This window comes from Cheilinus undulatus, unplaced genomic scaffold (genome assembly GCF_018320785.1).
Source record: "Cheilinus undulatus unplaced genomic scaffold, ASM1832078v1 Contig4, whole genome shotgun sequence".
In the NCBI taxonomy this organism is placed as follows: domain Eukaryota; kingdom Metazoa; phylum Chordata; class Actinopteri; order Labriformes; family Labridae; genus Cheilinus; species Cheilinus undulatus.
In genome coordinates, this window is record NW_024571691.1 from 552 (window position 1) to 19,237 (window position 18,686).

At 45.5% G+C, this 18,686-nt stretch overlaps 1 protein-coding gene across 1 annotated transcript; it reads left to right on the top strand.

Annotated features, from left to right (window-relative positions):
• The first annotated feature begins 256 nt into the window (after positions 1 to 256).
• LOC121506654 (NLR family CARD domain-containing protein 3-like) lies at positions 257 to 12,741 on the top strand. The gene is made up of 7 exons (XM_041782488.1): positions 257 to 284; positions 2,415 to 4,197; positions 4,287 to 4,460; positions 6,373 to 6,546; positions 10,520 to 10,687; positions 11,796 to 11,842; positions 12,058 to 12,741. Exons 1-7 carry the CDS (start codon positions 257 to 259, stop codon positions 12,609 to 12,611), a joined length of 2,928 nt encoding a protein of 975 aa, XP_041638422.1. The 3' UTR covers positions 12,612 to 12,741.
• The last annotated feature ends 5,945 nt before the right edge of the window (positions 12,742 to 18,686 follow it).

The window sequence follows — 18,686 nt, forward strand, 5'->3', positions numbered from 1 at the left end:
TACACGGGACAGGTCCTTACAAATAATACGACTGTGATTATGGTTGCATGAGACCAGCAGTAGCTTCAATGGGCTTGTTTGTTGACGTTAGCTGTTAGCTGTAGCGCTAACGCGATGATGCCTAACTAGTAGATTCGTTGTGTTGTCTCAGTATTTTACTCTGGCGTGGCATATCTCGCAAACGACTGCCTAACTCCTGTCTAAGTTTGTGCTGTCTTTAATGTTTTGGAAGCCAAAATAAGTGTACACATCCACTATGAATGTGGCAGAAGTCGCTCTGCTGGGTAGGTACAAGCAACCGGCTCACGCAGACCAGAGGTCTCGTGTGATCTCGTTGTCTCAAGAGAGAAGAGGCAAGAGTCAACTGCCAGCTAGCAATGCCTGCCGCCAACTAGTGGTCAGGGGGTGAAATTACACCACAAACTACTGCAGCAACAAAGTGAATAATTAGCTAATTAAGTAAATATCAATACTGCATTTTAAAATATCGATACAATATCTCACCAGGAAGTATCGCGATATTTCAGTGTATCGATTTTTTGTCCCACCCCTAGTAGACGTCCTCCTGGAGACTGTAGATGTCCTCATTGAGACTGTAGACGTCCTCATAGAGACTGTAGATGTCCTCATTGAGAATGTAGATGTCCTCATAGAGACTGTGAATGTCCTCATAGAGACTGTAGATGTCCTCATAGAGACTGTGAATGTCCTCATAGAGACTGTAGATGTCTCCGTAGAGACTGTAGATGTCCTCATAGAGACTGTAGATGTCTTACTGGAGACTGTAGACATCCTCATAGAGACTGAAGATGTCCTTGTAGAGACTGCAGATGTCCTCATAGAGACTGTAGATGTCCTACTGGAGACTGTAGATGTCCTCATAGAGACTGAAGATGTCCTTGTAGAGACTGCAGATGTCCTCATAGAGACTGTAGATGTCCTACTGGAGACTGTGAATGTCCTCATAGAGACAGTAGATGTCCTCAAAGAGACTGTAGATGTCACCGTAGAGACTGTAGATGTCCTCATAGAGACTGCAGATGTCCTACTGGAGACTGTAGACGTCCTCATAGAGACTGTAGATTTCCTCATAGAGACTGTAGACGTCCTCCTGGAGACTGTAGATGTCCTCATAGAGACTGTAGATGTCCTCATAGAGACTGTAGATGTCCTCATAGAGACTGTAGATGTCCTCATAGAGACTGTAGATGTCCTCATAGAGACTGTAGATGTCCTCATAGAGACTGTAGATGTCCTCCTAGAGACTGTAGATGTCCTCTTAGAGACTGTAGATGTCCTCATAGAGACTGTAGATGTCCTCATAGAGACTGTAGATGTCCTCATAGAGACTGTAGATGTCCTCATAGAGACTGTAGATGTCCTCATAGAGACTGTAGATGTCCTCATAGAGACTGTAGATGTCCTCTTAGAGACTGTAGATGTCCTCATAGAGACTGTAGATGTCCTCATAGAGACTGTAGATGTCCTCTTAGAGACTGTAGATGTCCCCGTAGAGACTATAGATGTCCTCAAAGAGACTGTGAATGTCCTCATAGAGACTGTAGACGTCCTCATAGAGACTGTAGACGTCCTCATAGAGACTGTAGATGTCCTCATAGAGACTGTAGAAGTCCTACTGGAGATTGAAGACGTCCTCATAGAGACTGTAGATGTCCTCATAGAGACTATAGATGTCCTACTGGAGACCTTAGACGTCCTCATAGAGACTATAGATGTCCTACTGGAGACCTTAGACGTCCTCATAGAGACTGTAGATGTCCCCTTAGAGACTTTAGATGTCCTTGTAGGGACTGTAGATATCCTTGTAGAGACTGTAGATGTCCTTGTAGGGACTGTAGACATCCTTGTAGAGACTGTAGATGTCCTTGTAGGGACTGTAGACATCCTTGTAGAGACTGTAGATGTCCTTGTAGGGACTGTAGATATTCTTGTAGAGAATCTAGGTGTCCTTGTAGAGACTGTAGATGTCCTCATAGAGACTGTAGATGTCCTCATAGAGACTGGTCCTTGGTCCCCCCTGTTCGGACAATACTCTTTGGAGGCCTGGACATTTACTGATGGTCAGAGGTGCCAGCTGGGTATCAGTGTTAGAACGTGTGTCTAATGCTGACATGCTCAGGAGAGTGAGAATGGGAAGGGTCGGCTGATACTGGAACAGCAGCTGGGCACGTGGTGCAGTTTCTCAGACCTTGTCTAAATCATGGCATACTGGGTGCCATCAGAAGGCCAGAGCAGTCCAGGACCAAGTTGACTCAGCCGAGTTTCCTCTCAGAGTTTGCTATTTGCTCTCATACATGACCTAGCATCAGGTTTAACTGACAAAACTGAAGAAGTGATGGGGGTCTGGATATTTATTGAATGCACTAAAGGTTATTTGTTTCTTTTTCCCTCAGGAACTGATGCTTCTCTGTGCCAACAAAAGTTCAAGTCGAACCTGAAGAATAAGTTCCAGTGTGTGTTTGAGGGGATCGCTAAATCAGGAAGTGCAACCCTCCTGAACGAGATCTTCACAGAGCTCTACATCACCGAGGGAGGGACTGGAGAGGTCAACGAGGAACACGAGGTCAGACAGATCGAAACAACATCCAGGAAACCACACAGACCAGAAACTACCATCAGACAGGAAGACGTCTTTACTGGCTCACCAGGAAGAGATGGACCAATCAGAACAGTGATGACGAAGGGTGTGGCTGGCATTGGGAAAACAGTCTTAACCCAGAAGTTCACTCTGGACTGGGCTGAAGGCAAAGCCAACCAGGACATCCAGTTCACATTTCCATTTACTTTCAGAGAGCTGAATCTGCTGAAAGAGAAAAAGTTCAGCTTGGTGGAGCTCGTTCATTACTTCTTTACTGAAACCAAAGAAGCAGGACTCTGCAGGTTTGAGGACTTCCAGGCGGTCTTTATCTTTGATGGTCTGGATGAGTGTCGACTATCTCTGGACTTCCACAACATTGAGATCCTGACGGATGTCAGAGAGTCCACCTCAGTGGGTGTGCTGCTGACTAACCTCATCAGGGGGAACCTGCTTCCATCTGCTCGCCTCTGGATAACCACACGACCTGCAGCAGCCAATCAGATCCCTCCTAAGTATGTTGACATGGTGACAGAGGTCAGAGGGTTCACTGACCCTCAGAAGGAGTACTACTTCAGGAAGAGGTTCAAGGATGAGGAGCAGGCCAGCAGGATCATCTCCCTCATCAAGACCTCCAGAAGCCTCCACATCATGTGCCACATCCCGGTCTTCTGCTGGATCACTGCTACAGTTCTGGAGGATCTGCTGAAGACCAGAGAGGGAGAAGCACTGCCCAAGACCCTGACTGAGATGTACATCCACTTCCTGGTGGTTCAGACCAAAGTGAAGAACATCAAGTATGATGGAGGAGCTGAGACTGATCCACACTGGAGTCCAGAGAGCAGGAAGATGATCGAGTCTCTGGGTAAGCTGGCTTTTGAGCAGCTGCAGAAAGGAAACCTGATCTTCTATGAACCAGACCTGATGGAGTGTGGCATCGATATCAGAGCAGCCTCAGTGTACTCAGGAGTGTTCACACAGGTCTTCAGAGAGGAGAGAGGACTGTACCAGGACACGGTGTTCTGCTTCATCCATCTGAGCGTTCAGGAGTTTCTGGCCGCTCTTCATGTCCATCAGACCTTCACCAACTCTGGAGTCAATCTGATGGCAGAAGAACCATCAACATCCAAAAAATACACAAAGGCAAAGTTCTACCAGAGTGCTGTGAACCAGGCCTTACTGAGCCCAAATGGACACCTGGACCTGTTCCTCCGCTTCCTCATGGGTCTTTCACTGCAGACCAATCAAAGTCTTTTACGAGGCCACCTGACCCAGACAGGAAATTTCTTAAAGACCAATCAGAAGACTGTTGAGTACATCAAGAAGAAGATCAATAAGAATGTGTCTGCAGAGAAGAGCATCAACCTGTTCCACTGTCTGAATGAACTGAATGATCGTTCTCTAGTGGAGGAGATCCAACAGTCCCTGGGATCAGGAAGTCTCTCTATCGCTGAGTTGTCTCCTGCTCAGTGGTCAGCTCTGGTCTTCATTTTATTCTCATCAGACAAAGATCTGGACCTGTTTGACCTGAGGAAGTACTCAGCCTCAGAGGAGGCTCTCCTGAGGCTGCTGCCAGTGGTCAAAGCCTCCAACAAAGCTCTGTAGGTGCACCCATCGCTGTTCAGGATACACTAGTTTTTCTCTGACATGTAATAGTTATTCATCTCATTATCCACTGGGTTCTCTCCAGGTTGAGTGGCTGTCACCTCTCAGAGAGTAGCTGTGAAGCTCTGTCTTCAGTCCTCAGCTCTCAGACCTCCACCCTAATAGAGCTGGACCTGAGCAACAATGACCTGCAGGATTCAGGAGTGAAGCTGCTTTGTGATGGACTGGAGAGTCAGCACTGTAATCTGGAAACTCTCAGGTTAGATAATAAGATTTTTAAGGCTTTCCTGTCTGTTTTTTTCATTGTTTTCATTGTTAGAATTGTTGATCTGAACACAAGAGCACTTTAGTTTCAACTGCTACGACTGCAAATAGTCATCTTAGCTGCTAGCCAAGCAGCAACCTCCGGTCCTGAAAAATGAAGCCAATGAGAAAGTGCAAAAATTGCAATACCGCGAGTGTCCACTTGAGGTTGGTTGCAGAAACACCTGAAGTTCCATCTGGACACCTGTTAAACAGCCGGTTTTTACACTAAAAATAAACTGGTTTACAGCCTGGTTCAAAACACCAAACGTGTCTCATTAGCTAGTGTCTTATTGTGCTCCCACTGTACGGGGGGTGAATTATTTTGTACCACGATCGTTTGGATTATATTTAGGATAAACCTCACTTCACACTGATTGACGCATATCATTTGATTAACAGATAGCTCAACAGGCAGAAGCTACGTTTCTGTCAACCAGAACACTAGCTAGCTAGCTGACAGGAAGTTGTGCTTAGTGGGCGGGCCGTTAGGTTGATCCAAAGTTCGGTTGAGACCGAGATTTCAATATGGAAGCCTCCACAGATTGGCTTCAAGAGCTGTTTGAGTCCGCCTATTGTAAGCAGACGACTGACGTCACACAGGGTTGGTCCAGTTCTTTCTACAGTCTATGATGCTAATGCTAACATGACAGTAGTCAGTCTTTGGTCAACCATTGCTGTTACTTCAAATCACTCACATATTTCTACCATCATTACTGATGTTAGCCATATCATAGAGAGTGATTTTAAGATGGATTTATGGCCAGGACATCCAGAAATCTAACAGCAAATGGCTGTTCAGCATAAGGCCAGGTCTAGTCGAGGTTTCTGCCGTTTAAAGGAAGCTTGTCCTCTCCTCTATAACTGCTGAATGTTCTTTTCTTCTGAGCTCATGGTGGATTAGTGTCAGAACAGAAGACTGGCCTCCTTGAGAGAACTTTGGTCATAGATTGGTGCCATGAAGAAGACTTACTGTCAAAGCGATGCATCCATCAATCTTGCCTAGAGAATTTGGCAGCAGACTTCTACGGTGGAGCGAACTCGACATGGGGCAAAAAATGAGGTCACCCCATTGTAGAGGTGTGCAGCCAAATGCCTCTTGATCTTCCTTCCAGACACCCCTCCTGAGAAATGTGACCTTCTGGTATCTGCAATCTCATTCTTTTGGTCATTACTCAAAGCTCATGGCCATAGGTCATTAGCCTGCTGGGTAAGCTCCCTCTTCACCCCAACAGCCTGGTACAATGCCTCAAATCTGTTGATGCTGCAACAATCACCGGTAATCCCATGGTCCATGGCCCAGCCATGAAAAAGACCATGACATACTTAAGTTCCTTCACTTTAGGCAAAGACTCACACCTCATCCTGGGGGAGCAATCTGTTTTCTGACAGAGGATAATGGCCTTGGACTTGGAGGTACCTGTTCTCATCCTGACCACTTTGCACTCAGCTGGAAACCAACCCAATTCCTGCTGGAGGTCCCTGGCTGAGGAAGCCAACAGAACCACACGTCATCAAACAACAGAGGTGCCTCAGGATCCACTCCACCCACTGCAGGACCCCAAATTCCCAGAGAACTCCCCACATGACCCTCCAAGGGACTGGATAGTAAGCATTCTCCAAGTCCACTGTTGATAGAGTTGGCAAAGCTCTCCGATCTCCACATTGTAGTTAATCAAATGTTAAAATGGAATAATACACCAGCTTAGTTTAAAATGTTTGGCCCACCATTCTGCATCTATGACATTAAGACTGAGGCAGAGGTCGAACATACCCTCTCTGAAAAGTGATGTTAAAGAATATCATTAAACCCACTAAATGTGGTTGCATTTATGAAGATGATTTGACTGAGTGGAGATCCTTTTCAGGTTGACTTGCTGTAATCTGTTGGAGAAAAGCTGTAAGGCTCTGTCATCAGTCCTCAAGTCCCAGACCTCCACTTTGAGACATCTGGACCTAAGCAACAACGATCTGCAGGACTCAGGAGTGAAGCTGCTTTCAGCTGGACTGGGTAATCAATGCTGGAAACTGGAGACTGTCAGGTAAGCCTAAGATGATCAAAGAACCAAAGAGACTGTAAATGTCCATAAAAAGACTGTAGACGTCCGCATAGAGACTGCAGATGTCTTCATATATACTGTAGATGTCCTCAAAGAGTCTGTAGACATCCTCATAAAGACTGTAGACATCCCCATAGAGACTGTAGATGTCCTCATAGAGACTGTAGATATCCTACTGGAGACTGTAGACATCCTCATAGAGACTGTAGACATCCTCATAGAGACTGTAGATGTCCTCATAGAGACTGTAGACGTCCTCATAGAGACTGTAGATGTCCTCATAGAGACTGTAGATGTCCTCATAGAGACCGTAGACATCCTAATAGAGACTGCAGATGTCCTCATAGAGACTGTAGACGTCCTCATACAGACTGAAGATGTCCTCATAGAGACTGTAGACATCCTAATAGAGACTGCAGATGTCCTCATAGAGACTGTAGACGTCCTCATAGAGACTGAAGATGTCCTCAAAGAGTCTGTAGACATCCCCATAGAGACTGTAGATGTCCTCATAGAGACTGTAGATGTCCTCATAGAGACTGTAGATGTCCTCATAGAGACTGTAGACATCCTAATAGAGACTGTAGATGTCCTCATAGAGACTGTAGACGTCCTCATAGAGACTGTAGATGTCCTCATAGAGACTGTAGACGTCCTAATAGAGACTGTAGATGTCCTCATAGAGACTGTAGATGTCCTCATAGAGACTGTAGACATCCTCATAGAGACTGTAAACATCCTAATAGAGACTGTAGATGTCCTCAAAGAGACCTTAGACGTCCTCATAGAGACTGTAGATGTCCTCATAGAGACTGTAGACGTCCTCATAGAGACTGTAGATGTCCTCATAGAGACTGTAGACGTCCTCATAGAGACTGCAGATGTCCTCATAGAGACTGTAGACATCCTAATAGAGACTGTAGATGTCCTCATAGAGACTGTAGACATCCTCATAGAGACTGTAGATGTCCTCACAGAGAGTGTAGACATCCTCATAGAGACTGAAGATGTCCTCAAAGAGTCTGGAGACATCCCCATAGAGACTGTAGATGTCCTCATAGAGACTGTAGACGTCCTCATAGGGACTGTAGACGTCCTCAAAGAGTCTGTAGACATGCCCATAGAGACTGTAGATGTCCTCATAGAGACTGTAGATGTCCTCATAGAGACTGTAGATGTCCTCATAAAGACTGTAGACGTCCACATAGAGACTGTAGATGTCCTCATAGAGACTGTAGATGTCCTCATAGAGACTGTAGACGTCCTCATAGAGACGGCAGATGTCCTCATGGAGACTGTAGACATCCTAATAGAGACTGTAGATGTCCTCAAAGAGACTGTAGACATCCTCATAGAGACTGTAGATGTCCTCATAGAGACTGTAGACATCCTCATAGAGACTGAAGATGTCCTCAAAGAGTCTGTAGACATCCCCATAGAGACTGTAGATGTCCTCATAGAGACTGTAGACATCCTCATAGAGACTGTAGATGTCCTCATAGAGACTGTAGATGTCCTCATAGAGACTGTAGACATCCTCATAGAGACTGTAGATGTTCTCATAGAGACTGTAGACATCCTCATAGAGACTGTAGACATCCTCATAGAGACTGTAGATGTCCTCATAGAGACTGTAGATGTCCTCATAAAGACTGTAGACATCCTCATAGAGACTGTAGATGTTCTCATAGAGACTGTAGACATCCTCATAGAGACTGTAGACGTCCTCATAGAGACTGTCGATGTCCTCAAAGAGACTGTAGACGTCCTCATAGAGACTGTTGACATCCTCATAGAGACTGTAGACATCCTCATAGAGACTGTAGACATCCTCATAGGGACTGTAGATGTCCTCATAGAGACTGTAGACATCCTCATAGAGACTGTAGACATCCTCATAGAGACTGTAGACATCCTCATAGGGACTGTAGATGTCCTCATAGAGACTGTAGATGTCCTAATAGAGACTGTAGATGTCCTCAAAGAGACTGTAGACATCCTCAAAGAGACTGTAGATGTCCTGCAAGAGACTGTAGACATCCTCATAGAGACTATAGATGTCCTCAAAGAGACTGTTGATGTCCTCATATATACTGTAGACATCCTCATAGAGACTGAAGATGTCCTCAAAGAGACTGTAGACATCCTCATAGAGACTGTAGACATCCTCATAGAGACTGTAGATATCTTCATAGAGACTGAAGATGTCCTCAAAGAGACTGTCGACGTCCTCATAGAGACTGTAGATGTCCTCATAGAGACTGTAGATGTCCTCAAAGAGACTGTAGATGTCCTCATAGAGACTGTGTCGATGTCCTCATAGAGACTGTAGACATCCTCATAGAGACCGTAAATGTCCTCATAGAGAACGTAGATGTCCTCATAGAGACTGTAGATGTCTTCAAAGAGACTGTAGACATCCTCATAGAGACTGTAGATATCCTCATAGAGACTGTAGACATCCTCATAGAGACTGTAGACATCCTCATAGAGACTGTAGACATCCTCATAGAGACTGTAGATGTCCTCAAAGAGACTGTAGACATCCTCATATAGACTGTAGATGTCCTCATAGAGACTGTAGATGTCCTCATAGAGACTGTAGACATCCTAATAGAGACTGTAGATGTCCTCAAAGAGACTGTAGACATCCTCAAAGAGACTGTAGATGTCCTGCAAGAGACTGTAGACATCCTCATAGAGACTATAGATGTCCTCAAAGAGACTGTTGATGTCCTCATATATACTGTAGACATCCTCATAGAGACTGAAGATGTCCTCAAAGAGACTGTAGACATCCTCATAGAGACTGTAGACATCCTCATAGGGACTGTAGATGTCCTCATAGAGACTGTAGACATCCTAATAGAGACTGTAGATGTCCTCAAAGAGACTGTAGACATCCTCAAAGAGACTGTAGATGTCCTGCAAGAGACTGTAGACATCCTCATAGAGACTATAGATGTCCTCAAAGAGACTGTTGATGTCCTCATATATACTGTAGACATCCTCATAGAGACTGAAGATGTCCTCAAAGAGACTGTAGACATCCTCATAGAGACTGTAGACATCCTCATAGAGACTGTAGATGTCCTCGTAGAGACTGTAGATATTCTCGTAGAGGCTGTAGACGTCCTCATAGAGACTGTAGATGTTCTCATAGAGACTGTAGATATTCTCATAGAGACTGTAGATGTCCTCGTAGAGACTGCAGACGTCCTCGTAGAGACTGTAGATATTCTCATAGAGACTGTAGATATCCTCGTAGAGACTGTAGATATTCTCATAGAGACTGTAGATATTCTCATAGAGACTGTAGATATCCTCATAGAGGCTGTAGACGTCCTCGTAGAGACTGTAGATATTCTCATAGAGACTGTAGATATCCTCGTAGAGACTGTAGATATTCTCATAGAGACTGTAGATATCCTCATAGAGACTGTAGATATTCTCATAGAGACTGTAGATATCCTCGTAGAGACTGTAGATATTCTCATAGAGACTGTAGACATCCTCATGTAGACTGTAGATGTCCTCATAGAGACTGTAGATGTCCTCAAAGAGACTGTAGATGTCCTCATAGAGACTGTAGACGTCCTCATAGAGACTGTAGACATCCTCATAGAGACTGTAGAAATCCTCATAGAGACTGTAGACATCCTCATAGAGACCGTAAATGTCCTCATAGAGAGCGTAGAACTCCTCAAAGAGTCTGTAGACATCCTCATAGAGACTGTAGACATCCTCATAGGGACTGTAGATGTCCTTAAAAACACTGTGGATGTCTTATGCAGATGTAGAGAGGGTATTACACTCTCAGACTTTTGAGAGAGAGGCTTGGTTACGACCACTTTTCAAGACTGTAGGTACCACAACCGGTTCAGGATTCTGGGAACATATACGTCTTATTTGTTTTAAACTGAACTTTTTAAAGAGTCCTTGTGCATGTATGTAGTCTTTCAGGCTGTTTGGTCACAGAGGAAGGTTGTATGTTTCTGGCCTCTGCACTGAGCTCTTCCTGTCTGGTGGAGCTGGACCTGAGCTACAACCATCCTGGAGAACGCGGAGAGGAGCTGCTGTCTGCTCGGCTAAAGGATCCACACTGCAGACTGAACATACTGAGGTACAGACAGACAAGGCTGTCCATAAGGGGAGGGTTCAGGGGAGAGCTGGGGCCAAGCAAAACTGGGGCCCATGGAAGTCATCAAAGTCCATGGTAAAGTTAATCTGTGATGGCCATAGTGCATTCTTAATCTCAGCAATAACCAAAGAAAATTGTACAAAAGGCAGTTAAGACTCCTGATGATCCAGTTACATGCGCGGCTGTGAGTGGGAGCGAGCAGGTGCACACGCTGTATACTCTGGGAGCACGAGCTGGATAGTTAGAGTGAGAGCGCGCAGCCAGAGAGGAGAGAGTGCAGTGTGGAGAAGCGTAAGGGATCGGCAGCTTGTGCTTCGATGATCGAAGGCACAGTTCATGGACTTAAGTTCCCATACAAGTGTGTGTGCGTCCACGAGACCTGTAAATTATAATGTTCACGCAGTGATTCATGTTTGTGTGTAAACTTTGCCGACTTTGAGCACGTGTTTGAGCATCATGTCAGCGTTAGCTAAACTTGTTAAATGACAGCTCAAAGGGTCTTTATTTGTTTATTAAGCCTATTATTGCAAAGTTTAAGTTTGAAATACTTGAAACGTATGCAGCAGAGATGGCCGCAACTTACTTTAACATGTTATATTTACATGCTCCGGGATACAGTATTATTTAATGCACATATTTTGAATGTATGTATACTGGTATGCACTGTTTAATGCATTACTATTTTGGAGCTGAATATAGTTTATTTCTTTGCAGAACCACTCACACTTACAAATGTTGCAGACCCATGTTTGTACTGTTGCAAAGATTCATTAAAGCTCTAAAAGGAGAAAAGTCGTCCTCATCTGTGTTCTAACAGATACACCTGGAGTGAAGTTTGGAGAATTGAGATCCAGACAGCTAGTAGATCGCTACAGTCCTTTAAACCTCCATTACAAAAATAGAGTGACTGGTTCTACTATAGTGACCGTGACTCACTGATAAAATCACAAAAGGGAAAAACATCCAAGGGGGCCAAACTTTTATTAGGCCTGTATCGCTATAGAAAATAGTTCCATGGACACTTTTTTACTGAGTATCTTAAGATCATGACCTGTCCCTACTGTGATAATAGCTTGAGTTTTTCTTCCAGGTTGGACCATGGTGGTCCGGACAAACTAAAACCTGGTCTGAGGAAGTGTAAGTGTGGTTTATGAATTTATCCAGGAATCAGGTTTTGATCTGGGCTGCACCCGTTTCTCTCTGACTTCTGTTGGTTTACAATATCAGTAAAATTCCAGTGTACATCCCTGGTGATGTCAGGGTTTCTGTTCTCTCCTGAAGTCTGACTGTAAAGATGGGTGTACAGGTGATAACAGGTGATAACCGTCGGCTGTGTTGTCTCATATTCTCAGACGCCTGTAAGCTGGAGGTGGACACCAACACAATGAACAGAAAACTGCGACTGTCTGAAAAGAACAGGAGGGTGACGTGGGTGAAAAAGGAGCAGCCGTATCCTGATCATCCAGACAGGTTCAAGGTCTGTCCTCAGCTGCTGTGTCAGACTGGTTTGACTGGTCGCTGTTACTGGGAGGTGCTGTGGAGAGGAATGGTTGACATATCAGTGAGTTACAGACGACTCAAACAGAGAGGAGACAGGGATGAGCATCCGTTTGGATGGAAGGATTGTTCCTGGAGTCTATACTGCTCTGAGGGGGGTTATCACGTCCATCATGGTGGAAAATTCACACAAACATCCCATTCCTCGTCTGCCTCCTCTGGATCCGGTAGGGTAGCGGTGTACGTGGACTATCCTGCTGGCTCTCTGTCCTTCTACAGAGTCTCCTCAGGCACACTGATTCACCTCCACACCTTCACCACCACGTTCACTGAACCACTCTACGCTGGGTTTGGATTCGGGTTTGGGGCTGGTGTGCCGGTATCAACGGTGTGTTTGTGTTCTGTGTAGTCCAGGAAAGTCCAGTTGCTCTCTCATGGACGCCTGGATCAGACCTGATTCAAGTTGATGGGTCAAAGCTGAAAATAAAATGAGTGACGGCGAGAGGATTTTCACATTTTTTACCTTACCAATAAAGAGGAATTCAGCACCTGTTTGTCTTTTAAAGTCATTTTATTGGTTCATATTAGTAACAAGTATTAATATCAGCTTTCCAGACAGTGTAATAATAATAAGAAGAAGAAGAAGAAGAGAAAGAGCAGAGATCACTATGAACACCTCCAGCAGAGAAAACCGTCCAACATTCAGTTGTCAGAAAGAGTGTAAATACAGAAAAGCATGCATCAAAGTGTGTGAAGACAGGATACTGGGACTAGAACAGGCTGTGTATGTGTTGTATGCAGCCCTGCAGAGCCACGCCTCAAACATGGAGCTTTATTTCACTCTTCTTTACTCAGATCCCAGGTTACAGGCTTTGAGTCAGCGATCTGACGTGCAGACAGGAAGTTAAACTGAGAGCTCAGAATCGTTGGGACAGTGGTGCATTCTACCCAACAGCATGCCCCATAGAGGGTCAGGACTCACACGTCTGCCATTGTGTACATGGCGAGCTACAAAAGGGGCAAAAAGGTATTTTTTGTGGGGGTTAGTACTTTAGGCCGGACTTTCCAGCTTTTAACAGGTTAAAATAAGATGTTTACCCTGACATGTTTGACCAGAAGTGAGTCAAATCTGCTTGTTAAGGTGTGTTTCTTTCGTGCAGAGTGGATTCACTTTGTTAGAAACGTTGTAGTGTTGCTAAGAAAACACCACTGTCCTGCCCCAGGATGGACCATGCCAGCAGTCAGAACACCTGGGCGCACCTGGACAGTACTGTACGGTCAGGTAAGCAGCTCCAAACAGGTAGATTGAGTGTGTACCAAGAATTTCCACAGTGAATCGTAGAGCAGCATCAACATCCAAAGTGCCAAACAGAAGTGACACAGTGTGTTTCTCAGTGATTATTGTAGGAGTGATTATTTCAGTCTTTTCCTGGGCATATAAACATTCATATTTATCCATTGTCTTCAACCATCAAACCATTACAAATGTGCCAAAAAATTCAGATTTAAGGCCTAATTTCATCCTTTTCCTTCCTAAATCCAATACCAGTCCGAATACAAAAAGGCAAAGTCATCTTCATCAGTCTTTGGTGAATTCTTTTTTTTGCTACAAGCCGCAGGTTTTTGCTTGATATTTAATACATTCATCAAACGGACAGGTTTGTAATCTTGTTTGATTTGTGTGAAGACCAGCTGTCACCAGAGCTCGACCACGCACCCTCGCCTTCAGTCCAACAGAGGAGTCAGGAGTCGTGGGCGCAGTTCTCGTTCAGGTGCAGCTACGGGTGTATGATGAGAACTGTGATCGCCCCCTGTGGGACGGTGCAGGTATAAGGCAAAGAGAAGAGCACCTTAAAGTACAGCTGACAGGCCTAAGCATCCATGCAGGCCTTTAAATCCGAGTCCAGACCAAATATTCACAATGAGACCAGCTGAAACTGTGACTTAAGAAAGACTGTCAGTTCACACCGCTGAAACTGGAGGAGATGGTGCAATGACTCTCCATGCTCCAGGTTCCACTTCTTCTTTTCAAGCCTATCTTGCAGCTGTGTGGGGAATCATAGAGTACGATATGAATGAGGACAAAGATTTCCAAATCCTGGTCCACCTTGCTCAAAGGGGGCAGCTGAACTTGATTGCAGTTCTGTGGTCTGGATTGGACCGGTGAGCAGATCCAGAGGTCACTCTAACAAGCCGACACTCAGCCAGTCTCTTTCAAACTAAAGAAGCCTTTTCGAGGATAGATGAAACCTCTTCAAGAATCCCAATCCAGTCCAGTTACCCCCTAGACCAGGATTTGGATAATGCTGAGACTTGATGAACCATACTGCAACTTTCTAAGCTAATCTCATTTCTGTGTGATTCTTTGGTCTGAACTGGACTTTACAGGTGAGTAGATCCAACAAGTCCTGGCCCTGAACTCTCAGCTATGTATCAGGTTCAAACGGCACCTCTGAACCATGCTGGGTAAAGAGCCATGTTTCAAGTTTCCCAGTATGGTTTCTGAGACCAGGAGTACCTTCATCATTCTCTCTGGCCAGTCAGAAAAGGTCTTAACTTTTTTCAAAAGGGCTGGTTTGGCAAAGATCTGTCAGGCCGTCTACTAAAAGCCACAAACCAGTTTCCTGTTTTCTGAAGTAAGCAGTGGAACAAAGCAGGCAATCCTCCAGAGCAGGTTAGCCTATTTGGGTCAAGCAAAACCCAGGGAAAGGACTAGGAACTGGGTACTCCTTCAGAAAAGGGAGCTTCTGCTGATAGTCTTGAATTTGTACCAGTTTCTGACCTGAAGCTAAGCAGCTTTTGAGATCCTTTTTAGCTAACGTATCCACCTCGACCACGTCAGCAGGTCGGTACTTTTCCACCGACAGGAGCAGACAGATCTCTGAAACCAGCTTAGAAAGAACACAGAGTTACAGCTGGGAGGGTTCAGGACATTGAGGGGAGCAGGATCGTGGATAGAAGTGGTTTCTTTTCCAAGGCAACAGGGAGAAGACCAGGGCATGGTGTTCAAGTAGGGCTGTGCAGCATGTCTTTGAATAGACTACAGTTAGCAGCTCATACAACACATACTCTTCCCTCAGTATCTGCAACAACACGTGACAATGAGAGTGTCGACTCACTGAACCCAAGAGCAAAGACCCAAGATCATTCACAGATTCACTTCGCTGACGTACAGTGACTGATCAGACCCTATGCATCGATGACGCTGGACCAGTGACTGTTCATGCAAAGACCGTGCCATGTGTTGTTAGTTTCTAAGCCAGCTTTGTTCCTCACATCTGACCTTCAGATTTGTGATATTCTTGAATGGACTGACAGGAATCTGTTAGCTTAGAAAAAGAATCCAGTCATCAACAAAGAATTCATGATGTTCTGAGAGTATTCCCAGGTGAAAGCAACGGTATTAATCCATCAGTCTGTCCAACTATCTGTCCAATGGATGGATCTATCCTTCCATCAATCTGTCTTTTCATTCAGCTGTGCATCCATCAAACGATCAATCAGTTCATCCAACCAGCTAACTGTCAATCCATCAAACTATCTTGTCCATGCATCGGTCTACCCATCCATCCATCCATCTGTGTATCAATCCATCCATCCATCTAACAATCAAGCTGACCAACCATAGATAGCTGTCAATGTATCAGTCTATCTGTCCGCTCATCAATCAAGTCCTCCATCAGTCAATTCAACCACATATCTGTCCATCTATCAGTCTGTCGAACCATCTACAGACTGCTGCATCCATCCGTCCATCTATCAGTCTGTCCAACCATCTACAGACTGCTGCATCCATCCGTCCATCTATCAGTCTGTCCACGGTCTACAGACTGCTGCATCCATCTGTCCATCAGTCTGTCAAACCATCTACAGACTGCTGCATCCATCCGTCCATCTATCAGTCTGTCCAACCATCTACAGACTGCTGCATCCATCCGTCCATCTATCAGTCTGTCCACGGTCTACAGACTGCTGCATCCATCCGTCCATCTATCAGTCTGTCCAACCATCTACAGACTGCTGCATCCATCCGTCCATCTATCAGTCTGTCCACGGTCTACAGACTGCTGCATCCATCTGTCCATCTATCAGTCTGTCCAACCGTCTACAGACTGCTGCATCCATCTGTCCATCTATCAGTCTGTCCAACCATCTACAGACAGCTGCATCCATCTGTCCATCTATCAGTCTGTCCAACCATCTACAGACTGCTGCATCCATCCGTCCATCTATCAGTCTGTCCAACCGTCTACAGACTGCTGCATCCATCTGTCCATCAGTCTGTCCAACCATCTACAGACTGCTGCATCCATCTGTCCATCAGTCTGTCCAACCGTCTACAGACTGCTTCATCCATCTGTCCATCAGTCTGTCCAACCATCTACAGAATGTTGCATCCATCTGTCCATCTATCAGTCTGTCCAACCATCTACAGACTGCTGCATCCATCTGTCCATCAGTCTGTCCAACCGTCTACAGACTGCTGCATCCATCTGTCCATCTATCAGTCTGTCCAACCGTCTACAGACTGCTGCATCCATCTGTCCATCAGTCTGTCAAACCATCTACAGACTGCTGCATCCATCCGTCCATCTATCAGTCTGTCCAACCATCTACAGACTGCTGCATCCATCCGTCCATCTATCAGTCTGTCCACGGTCTACAGACTGCTGCATCCATCTGTCCATCTATCAGTCTGTCCAACCGTCTACAGACTGCTGCATCCATCTGTCCATCTATCAGTCTGTCCAACCATCTACAGACAGCTGCATCCATCTGTCCATCTATCAGTCTGTCCAACCATCTACAGACTGCTGCATCCATCTGTCCATCTATCAGTCTGTCCAACCGTCTACAGACTGCTGCATCCATCTGTCCATCAGTCTGTCCAACCATCTACAGACTGCTGCATCCATCTGTCCATCAGTCTGTCCAACCGTCTACAGACTGCTTCATCCATCTGTCCATCAGTCTGTCCAACCATCTACAGAATGTTGCATCCATCTGTCCATCTATCAGTCTGTCCAACCATCTACAGACTGCTGCATCCATCTGTCCATCAGTCTGTCCAACCGTCTACAGACTGCTGCATCCATCTGTCCATCTATCAGTCTGTCCAACCGTCTACAGACTGCTGCATCCATCTGTCCATCAGTCTGTCCAACCGTCTACAGACTGCTGCATCCATCTGTCCATCTATCAGTCTGTCCAACCATCTACAGACTGCTGCATCCATCTGTCCATCAGTCTGTCCAACCGTCTACAGACTGCTGCATCCATCTGTCCATCTATCAGTCTGTCCAACCGTCTACAGACTGCTGCATCCATCTGTCCATCAGTCTGTCCAACCATCTACAGACTGCTGCATCCATCTGTCCATCTATCAGTCTGTCCAACCGTCTACAGACTGCTGCATCCATCTGTCCATCAGTCTGTCCAACCGTCTACAGACTGCTGCATCCATCTGTCCATCTATCAGTCTGTCCAACCGTCTACAGACTGCTGCATCCATCTGTCCATCAGTCTGTCCAACCATCTACAGACTGCTGCATCCATCTGTCCATCTATCAGTCTGTCCAACCGTCTACAGACTGCTGCATCCATCTGTCCATCTATCAGTCTGTCCAACCGTCTACAGACTGATAGATGGACAGATGTCCATCTATCAGTCTGTCCAACCGTCTACAGACTGCTGCATCCATCTGTCCATCTATCAGTCTGTCCAACCGTCTACAGACTGCTGCATCCATCTGTCCATCTATCAGTCTGTCCAACCGTCTACAGACTGCTTCATCCATCTGTCCATCAGTCTGTCCAACCATCTACAGAATGTTGCATCCATCTGTCCATCTATCAGTCTGTCCAACCATCTACAGACTGCTGCATCCATCTGTCCATCAGTCTGTCCAACCATCTACAGACTGCTGCATCCATCTGTCCATCTATCAGTCTGTCCAACCGTCTACAGACTGCTGCATCCATCTGTCCATCTATCAGTCTGTCCAACCGTCTACAGACTGATAGATGGACAGATGTCCATCTATCAGTCTGTCCAACCGTCTACAGACTGCTGCATCCATCTGTCCATCTATCAGTCTGTCCAACCGTCTACAGACTGCTGCATCCATCTGTCCATCTATCAGTCTGTCCAACCGTCTACAGACTGCTGCATCCATCTGTCCATCTATCAGTCTGTCCAACCGTCTACAGACTGCTGCATCCATCTGTCCATCTATCAGTCTGTCCAACCGTCTACAGACTGCTGCATCCATCCATCCTTTAGTTCCTCCACCTAGATCTTGCTTCTTCTCAACTATGTTCTCCAGCTCTTCATGAGGGATTCTAAGGTTCTTCAATCAAGACAAGATATTTAATCCTTTCAGTGAATTCTGGTCTACCCTAGGTTCTCCTCCCTCCTGGACTTATCCTGGAGACCTCCAAAGGGGGTCAGCCAGAGTCATGATCAGATATTGAACAGTCTAAA